General features: G+C 30.8%; 1 protein-coding gene across 1 annotated transcript; it reads right to left on the reverse strand.

Annotated features, from left to right (window-relative positions):
* Positions 1–7,325: 7,325 nt before the first annotated feature.
* Positions 7,326–9,787, reverse strand: LOC131619416 (protein neprosin-like). Its single transcript, XM_058890514.1, has 8 exons — positions 9,733–9,787; positions 9,226–9,332; positions 9,037–9,123; positions 8,764–8,952; positions 8,515–8,673; positions 8,298–8,351; positions 7,877–8,023; positions 7,326–7,697 (listed from the first exon to the last, which is right to left on the reverse strand). The coding sequence occupies exons 1-8, from the start codon at positions 9,785–9,787 to the stop codon at positions 7,326–7,328; spliced, it is 1,170 nt and encodes a 389-aa protein (XP_058746497.1).
* Between the last annotated feature and the right edge of the window lie 247 nt (positions 9,788–10,034).

Genomic DNA, 10,034 nt, shown 5'->3' on the forward strand with positions numbered 1-10,034 from the left:
CTTCCATGAATGACAAGTTACTTGAGAGTCGATCCTCAAAACCCTAGTTTGGGAGAGGATATGAATGCACTTGGCTCAATACCTACAATGCACAAAGCAATGAAATACACAAGATATCATTTTTTGTATTTTGGTTAATATAACATAATAAAAAATAAATATTCACAACTTAAATAAACATGGGTGCTTGGTGATTCCCCCAAAGGTAGAATAAGCACAAAGCCATAGGTCAAACTCAATATCGTAATTTTGATATGTGGTAGGAATACAAACGATTGGGGAATATTACGGTTAAAAGTTAGGGTATGACACAATGGGTGCTGGAAACATAATTTTTTGTCAAAGGAACAATGGCATCAAGGAAGGAAAGAAGTACGAACAATTGCTCAACCGCAACATTTTCTCCACACGGTATGTCGACGAAACTTGCTTATATAAATTGGGAATTTACAACAAAGTTTATTATTTTCTTGAGACATTAGGATTTCACCATCTGATGGAACGAAAATATCCCACGTATGTGAACTTGACATGAGAATTTTTAAGTTCACTTATTTACACTGTTAGGCCGAACACCACAAGCACTGTAGGCACTATTAAGTTCTGCATGTTTAATATGGAATATGAGAATATCACTGACCAGCTTGCAGAGTTATTACATTTTCCTTACGGGGATGATGTTTTGTGTGAGGCACCGATAGAAACAGAGTGGGCAATTGGAACAGGTACATTTTGGAAATAATATCGAGTTCTACCACTGAATCCTTTGAGGGTAACTTAGATTTTAAAATATAACGATTATGAGGTCCAACATGGGTAAGAAGTGATATATAGACGTTGCTAATCATTTAAGTGCATTCAAATTTCCTTGTTACTCAAGAGCACGCTAATATAATTGATTAATAATTGATTTTAATTGATTAGATTAAGTGAAAAAACATTTTTTGGTTTTTAGAATGCTCCCATTACTTTCTATGCAACATATATATTTGTGTATATATATATATATATATATATATATATATATATATATATATATATATATATATATATAATTCTCGAGGCTTATTATTTTGCAAACAGTTTATAGAAAGGTTTTAAGTTTGTGTGTGCGCTTATAGCCATCTAATTCTACAAAAAAGAACTTTTGTTCTTACGAAAGTTTCACTCACTTACTAAATTGGGATATTAAATCCTCCAAGTTTTGTCTGATAGATTCTCTTATGTTGACACTTGCTTTGAGATTTGTTTTTTAGGATTTTGGTGTAATCTATTTGTTTGCTTTTTTTTTTTTATAAAAAATTGTGTTGATGATTGAAGATTTATCTATGTATGAAACTTTGTTAATCCTTATCAAACTCATGGCTTGCATCTTTTTGGTGATGATAACACATCTCTCAGGGGAGGTTGTAAAAGAAACAAAAAATATATATTTTGGAATGATAACACTCCCCCTAAGTTAGATAAAGTGTATACCGTCCCCATGGGAGTATACTTCTCCCCCTTTGTCAAAATCAAAAAGGCAAGTGAAAGATGCAGATATGTACTATTCTATTAATCTATAGCATAAATTAACATGACAAATCAATGTAATAATACATGGCATAAAATATTTTATCAAACATCTCAACAAGGATAGATCATATGACATGCTTTTAAAACAATAATATCATAAGTGTTGAACTATGCAAGAACGTGTAGTGTTGAGATATATTTGTGCATGGCGAAGATTTTGAATTCTATCTTGTCATATAAAGAAGCATGTATTTTGACATAGAAGGAATTAATGTTGATGAGAAAAAAAGAATGTTTAATGGAAGATTTTCTAAAATTTGTTTATGCATGGCATAAGGTCTAATGCAAACAATTTATTGAATACACTCATGAACATGCATGTTATATATCTCTTCATTTAAAGTAAGATTTTTTTTTATCATGGTAGAATAAGGGAGTATCATACTTAGTGGGAAACAACCTATTTTTCCTAAATTAGATTTCCTAATCCTTAGTCATTGCATAATTATATAAGTGCAAGCGATGAAAAACGTATACATGGCAAATAAATCATGACATAGTGAGGGAGTATCATGAAGCATGTGTGTCGCATAGGAAATATCATTCTAGATGTGATACATGTTTTCTTTATGGTATAAAATAAGGTTCCTAAAACATATACTTTTTCATGATATGTAAGTTTTTGTCATGTCCACGAATATATTAATTTTTCATCTTGAGGTGTGCCTAACTAAGAAAAATAAGGTTGTAGACATGAATTTATATTATTTTTGTAGCACAAATATATTAACATAAAGGTGGCACAACTCTTTAGAAAAGGAAAAAAAAATATACTTATATTATTCGGAATCAAATTTCTACGAAGGAAAAGAAACATAAAATAATGCAGAAAATAAATTATAGAAAACAAGAACTATAACTCCAAGTCCTATTTGTCATATTTTTTGACTTAATTTCTTCCACGCTGTAGCAACCTGCCCTAAAAATTAGCTTTTAGAGTCGCCACCTATTCTACCAAGGCGAATAGGAAACCTTTATACAATTAAGAGATTCAGGATAAGATACTATATTCAGGTCGAGGGAAGGTGTTAGGCACCCTCAACCCTTTCCTAAGGTTTACACTATAAGGTTAGGTTTATGGCTAACATAAAGAAAGGTAACAGACAGTTAATAGGGTAAATGGAAAATTATTAAGATTAAAGGTTTATGATTAAGGAAATAAAAATCGGGAGAAAATGAGATTTGTGGGGAAGGGGACTCGCCTTGTTGCCAAGTGCCTACGTATCTCCTTATGGAGAATCAGAGTCAACGTAGTTCGGGGAAGGATTGTACGCCCTTAGGATTATAATTTTATTTGATATGGTTTGAAGGCTTTTTGAATGGCCTATCGTAGTTTTTGAAATGCGAAGTTCGAAGGTATTTTGAATTACCTTATCGTAGATTTGAAAATCGCAGAGATGGAAATCTGTAGTATCGTGGTTTAGTGTGTTTTCAATGTTTGGGCGTACAACCCTGATTTTAATTTGTTACCATTAGTTGCAATAATCAATAGGTTTGATTACCATGGCTAACGGATTGAAGGGAGGATTGCTAACCACTATAATCGATAGATTCGATTATCACGAATAGCAAATGTGTGTATCTTAATTATCGTTACTCCTCATAATCGATAGATTCGATTACAAATAATAACGAATTTTGATAAAGGGAAAATGCTAATCATCGTAACCAATAGCTTTGGTTAAAACCACTTAGCAGAATAAATTGTTATTTTAATTTATATTTAAGAATTAAGTAATTATTTGATTATTACCCACCGCGATCAATTGATTTAATCGAAGCGAATAATAAATTAAACCTTATTATTTTGGCTAGAAAACTAATGGGGATTGGACAAACCCTAATGCCTTGATAACAATTTTCTAGGGTTGTTGTGATTTAAAACCTATTAAATCTCATTAAACAAATTTCTCGAAATAGTCAAATAATCGGGAATATAATCAGGAAAATAATAATTATAACCCTAATCCTAGTTATATTATTAATCTTAATTATATTAATTTATTTAAACTAAACATAATCTATCAATATTTAATCTAAACAAATAAATAATAAAATTATATAAAAAAAACTGGCACCAATCTTGCGCTGCTGGCCATGAGGGTGCATGATAAACCTTCAGCTTGGTGTACGTTAGATTAGGATTATTGGAGATCCAAGGGTGGTTGCCTGAAGGTGCGTGATAGTCTTGTATTAGCTGGGCGCGCAGGATCTCTCATAGCTTCAAGCAATAACTAAAAAAAAGAAAAAAAAACCTTTTGGCCCCTACAAGGCTCGAACTCAAGAGCTGGAGGATAACCATGTGTAAGCTTTGCCATTTGTGCCATGTTGTTACGTTGATATATGTACAGACAAGAAAAGTTAAATAAAAAAAGAATATCATGATGGAAGAGAGTCAAACATTCAGTCTCCGTGGGCCCCTGATCTTTGCGCGCAGCCAATTGGAGTGGTGAGAGAGTATAGACTTTTTGACTAGCGAGTAAATGCATGCCATGCAGAGAGAGAAGAATGACTCCGCTGACCTTCCAATGGTGATTGGCCACGCGTGCAATCACATATTCCCCAGGCACTATTCATCGTCACTGACCTCTAGCCCTGCGGAATTTCTTGCGGGTATACTTGCGATTTTACCTGCGGATTTTTCCGCAGGTTTTTAACCATCTCATGCAACGACTTAGTACCTGCAAACGACGAGCAAACAAGACAAGAGAGAAACCCAGGTCCACTAAAACAATAACTAGGAGTTCAATAGAATGATTATTCTGCCCTGAAACGGACTGTATCCCCTGTTACGAAGACACGACCTCCAAAGCCCTAACAATGGCTTATCTCGACTCCTGCGCTAAAACTCAAGAACAAGGCATCAAACTGGTTCTAAATGGAAACATGAACACATCTAAATGCATAGGATCAACTTACAACGTATAAATAAGAGACTAGAAATACCAGACTTTATCCGCTTTGTGCAATCTTGAAGGAGTGCGTTCTGTGATGCTTCTGCTTCGTGTAACACTATGGATTACGCGCTGGATTTTGTAGGAGGATGAATGAACACCAAAGAATGCCTGAAAACGCCTAGAAGACCTCCTTTCTCTTTGCCCTAAAATTCTGATTTTTTGGACACTTGGAATAGGGTTTTTGAGTCAATGTTTCGTCCCCTTTTATGTTGCCTCTCTTATAATATATATATATATATATATATATATATATATATATATATATATATATATATATATATATATATATATATGAAGGAATTAGGGTTATATCTTGGGGAGAAATCAAATCTTTTAATGGTATGGAAATATGTGACTTTTGATTGAAAAATCAAATCTTAATATTGCTATTTTTGGTTAATCTTCTCCAATCATCTTGGCCATGATTTGAATTGAATATTGGGTTCTAAAAATAAACAAAAACCAAATCTTTCATATCTTTACTATTTTATTTAATTTAAATTGAATTTAAGTTATTAAATTCAAAAAATAAAATAAATAATAATAATAATGAATAGAGAGGTATATGGGTCGTGGATCATGCTAGGACTAAGTTTAGAACTAAGGATTTAGGCCCATTAAGCAAAAAAATTAAAATTCTCCACTTTGCCTTTTGTGCATTTTCTCAAAATCGCCTAACTTGTGCAAGCCATAACTCCTTCAATTTTTATCATATGGAGGTGTTATTCATCAATTTAGACAGCTTAGGATGTCCTCTAAATGACCCTTTTTGTTCCATTTCAATTGAAGCTTCCATGCTCATGTTATAAGCTTTGACCCAAAAGGTGTTTTTGTTGACTTTTTGGAGGACCTCTAATCTCCTTGACCATATCTCTCAAATGAAGCATTTCTGGCCTTGGCTTGTGAGAGACAAAGTTGTAGAGAATCCAATTTCCTTCAAAATAGGCTTTGGTTGGGAAATTTTTGATACTCCATGTGAAAGTTATGGCTAGTCAAAGTTGAGTTGACTTTTCCTTTAAAAAACCCTAATTTGAACCTTTTGACTTTGTTCATTTCTGAGTTTTTATTAATGGATCATGATCAACGTCCTTTGATCAAATGCTGGATATAACCTCAAAAACTTGATGTTGACCAAAAATCTTGAAGTTTGATTGTATTTTGACTATAGTTGACTTTTAGGTCAACACAGTCGATTATTGGTCATCTGAGCCATTGAGTGAGCAATCCTTGGAATAGAAGCTTGACTTTTGACATGTAGGTGCCTTGAGGCATATGAGAGACCTTGAGATCCATTTGAGGCCTTGAATATTCACAATCCTTTGATAAAATGAAAACCCTAGTTTTGGAGATCTTTGATTAGGAGAGAGTGACTTGAATAAGCCTTTGAACCTTGAGCCATTGAAGATGCATAGAGGAGGGCAAATTTTGGGGTATGACACACAGCTTTGGCTATATTCTCGCAACGTTTCCAAATTTATCCTAGATTTATGTCTTCACTCTCCTCTTCTTTTTCTTCTTCTTCCTCATTCATGCAATCATCTACAAGTTCTCAGAGTTTGATGTCTATTTCTAAATGTCAGAGAATGGTGTAATTAATAGTGTTGTTGTATGAGCTCGACTTTCTTCCTATGAGGTCAACTTTGAAAACTCTTAGAATGTTGATTATTTCTCCATACGGTATATTTGTTGATGGTTGTTCTTTTGATTTTATCATGTGAGAAAATATTCCTTCTAACCAATTAGTTGGTATGTTTTGTGCTAATAAAAATAGAAAATATCATTTCTTCCATAAATAAAACTCGAAAAAATCATTTATTTCATTAACAAATTTAAGAACTCAATCATCTCTTCTCCAACTCGAACAAAGTAAGGAAAATATGGTTTCAAGTTAGCAATGTTAGTTGTTGTTGTTGTTAGGTAAAATGTTTAATGTTATTTTTAATTTTGTTTAGATTAAATGTTTAAATATTTTATTGATTTTGTTTTTGTTATTGTTGTTCTTAACATTTTTTGTTGTTGTCTTTGTTGTTGAGATTTAATGTTAAACAATTATATAGATAGTTTTAGTTGTTGTTGTTGTTGTTGTGATTTAATTTTTAAATTATTTTTTTGTGGTTATTGAGATTTAATGTTTAACGATTCTATTGATTTTATTTAATTGTTGTTATAGTTGTTTGATTGTTGATGATGATGATGCTCTCCTCCTCTTCCCCCTCTTATTATTATTATTACTACTATTATTATTGTACTTGTTGTTATATTAGAAATATTTAATATTTGATACTATGATGCATGGAAGTTTTCAATATATTAATCTAAAGCATGTGGCAAAACATAAAAATTTGGGCTAACTGACATTTTACCACAGCTGAAACTTTCAACAGTGGTGAAAAGTGGATTAGTTGACATTTTACAGTGGTTGAAAATTCTAACAGTGGTGAAAAAAGTGGGCTTACTACATTTCTCCAAGGTTGTATTTTTTAACCATTGTGAATGTAGTGTGCTATCATGTTTTTCACCAAGGACCTTAAGCCGTGGTAGAAATTAGTGCACTTACTCCCACACCCTTCGTCACCACAGACCACCACCGAGAGTGGAATCCTTCTCGTAATTGTGGTGATATTTCATTTGAGGGGAATTTAGTTTACATTAATCTCTTACAAGCTAAACAACAAAATTTATGACAAATTTAAGCTAAAAATTGATATGATTCGAGAATACATTTTTTGAAACATCTTTGAAATAAAGCATAATTTATATTTAAGTTTCTACGAGATTGAGAAATAACCCGAATTAATCACCACAATTACCCCCTGGTCCTCCAAATTGGAGAGAATATCTAACATCTTCATCTTGTAATCCATAGTATTTAGCAAAAAAACATTCGGGTTTGTCAGAGAATGTTTTTATCGTATAAGTTTCGGGTTCAAGCCAATCTGTGGAGTCAACTTGAAATGATACATGTATGAAATAACTTGCATGATCATATATATTATCAGGAAACACTCCAGAACCCATTGGAGGACTAGGACCACCTTGTAAATTGGATGTTCTACCACCCCATCCTACTTGATGGGCGTCAGTTAAGTCAGAAAATAATGATGCTGGATAATAACCAATCATTTCATTTTCCAAAGATAGCCACCAATTTTTTGTTTGAAGATCCTGGAGAAAACATAAACTACATTAGTGAATATTATAGCTTGTCTTTAAAAATTTCATATAAAATGATTATATTATAATTCCTTGAAAATATTTTACAGTAAAATATATTGAGCATACTTATTTTCAATAAATGAATTTAATATTTTTTTATCATAAAAATTTTATAACGTAGGAATGACCTGAGTAATAGATATTGTCATTTCAAATATCTGTCCCTCATAGGTAGATGTATCCGTAATACGCCCGCCAAGGTAATTTACATGGCTAGTTTGAACAAATCCTGGACATTGTAAGTTGAAACATCCAATATTTTTGAAATTATCTCTCTGTCATTTTTCAAAACCAAATTATAAATTATATAATTAAAACTTATATTCTTATAACTAATTTAAAATAATAGAGAAATGAACATAAGTCATTCAATCTCATAAATGATACAAGATATATATATATATATATATATATATATATATATATATATATATATATATATATATATATATATATATATATATATATATATATATATATATCAGTCTCTTTTACAATATATATACTCCGATTGTCTAAAGAAATAAAAAGAGTAATAAAAATGCATACCGTCCATACTGCATAAACATGAGTTGCATGATCATTATATAATTGTGGAGCCACCTAACATAGATGCATGATATCAAATAAACAAATCATACAAATTAATATTTAATGAAGAACAAAACTTGAATATATATATATATATATATATATATATATATATATATATATATATATATATATATATATATATATATATATATATATATAAAGAAAAACTTACGTGCCATCCCATACCAATATAATTTGTGCTATCTGGTCCGTTTCGAACATACATCACAGAAGAACTTGATTGATCATTTGTAACATTAACATTATAAATACTACTTGATCCAGCAACTCCATGATAAATTGGAAAATATTCAGATATAACTTCTGCATACTACAAAATACAATATTTTCATATAAATATTCTATAGTTGAAACTATTACATGGACAAGTAAAAACTTCTAGGTACAAACAAAAACTTACATGGTTACCATGAATATGGTCAACTAAACCATTGTTAAAGTATGATTTTCCTCTAATCAAGTCGTCTTTGGTTGTTCTTTTAATAGGAACGGTTCCAATTGGACACTCGCCTTTTTGTAGTCCAAATACAGCCTTAGTCGATGAAGTCCTCTTATTTGTTCTAATTTTAAAGCTGGGTTTTTTCTGTAGCTAATACAAAAACAAAACAAAAAAAATAAATAAAACAAAATTGCGTTGATAATTTTGTCATATTAAAAATAAATGAGTGCATACCTGGAATTTATGATTCATTAGTAAAGAATGGTCAAAAGTTGGTTGATTATTAATATCAATGCAATCAACAATGTACCCAAATTCTGTCTATATAAACCATAGGTAAACAAAAACAAAGTTATCAAAATTTGTAGAAAGATATAACTTAACAGCAATGACACATAAAAAAAAAATGAGTGAGTAAAATACATAAATACTCTTGACAGGAGTCTTGTTAATGACTTTTAGTTCTTTCTCTATTTCTGAATCCTTTTTCAATGTGCTTTGCATACTATCAAACCGTTGGCCGGAAATAACTGCCAAAAGACACATGAAAAACAATAATAAATTGATCATTTTTTAGTCAATTATATTGAAAATTAAAAATTTGACGCATAATTGTTTTGTCTTTTCCCCCTTTATAGCTACAATTCAAAAGAAATAATAGTAATTTTTTTTCCAAAAAGCAAAAGATAATAATATATATTGAAACAAAATTGGAATACATTAAAATTCAGGAATAATAATACAGGAATATTCTTTGGCATCCATGGGTTTTGGTCCACTACAGATATTCCAAGTCAAAATTGATTGAAAATTTTAATTTATTTTAAAATAAAATAATATATAAAGTTATATAGCATTGAATAAAATAAAATAATATATAAAGTTATATAGCATTGAATAATTTTACTTAATTGGACGATGGATACATACCTAAAGAAAATGAAGTGGTGTCGAAGTATTTACCAATAATATGAATGGGTTCCATTTTAAAAAGATTATTAAAAATTTACTTCTAAAATGAATGGGTCCATTTTAGAAAGAAAAAAATTGAATTGAATATGGGAGGAATATACCTAGAAGGGGATTATTTATGCCTTCCTCTAATATTTTTTCTAAAAGAGTTTTCTAAAATTTTCGGAGTCAATATTTTAAAAAATATGTGTTATAGATTGAGTTCATGCATTGTTTAATGACAATTGAAAAGATGAAACTACTAACACACTGCTAGCTAG

This window comes from Vicia villosa, linkage group LG7, assembly GCF_029867415.1.
Source record: "Vicia villosa cultivar HV-30 ecotype Madison, WI linkage group LG7, Vvil1.0, whole genome shotgun sequence".
NCBI lineage: Eukaryota > Viridiplantae > Streptophyta > Magnoliopsida > Fabales > Fabaceae > Vicia > Vicia villosa.

What these genes read in the sequence shown, in the direction of transcription:
- LOC131619416 (XM_058890514.1), bottom strand. Translation starts at nt 9,787, where the DNA reads ATGGAACCCATTCATATTATTGGTAAATACTTCGACACCACTTCATTT. An exon ending in TAATGAATCATAAATTCCAG is followed by an intron (nt 8,953 to 9,036) that starts GTATGCACTCAT and finishes TTTTTGTATTAG; the next exon opens with CTACAGAAAAAACCCAGCTT. An exon ending in ATGTTTATGCAGTATGGACG is followed by an intron (nt 8,024 to 8,297) that starts GTATGCATTTTT and finishes GAAAAATGACAG; the next exon opens with AGAGATAATTTCAAAAATAT.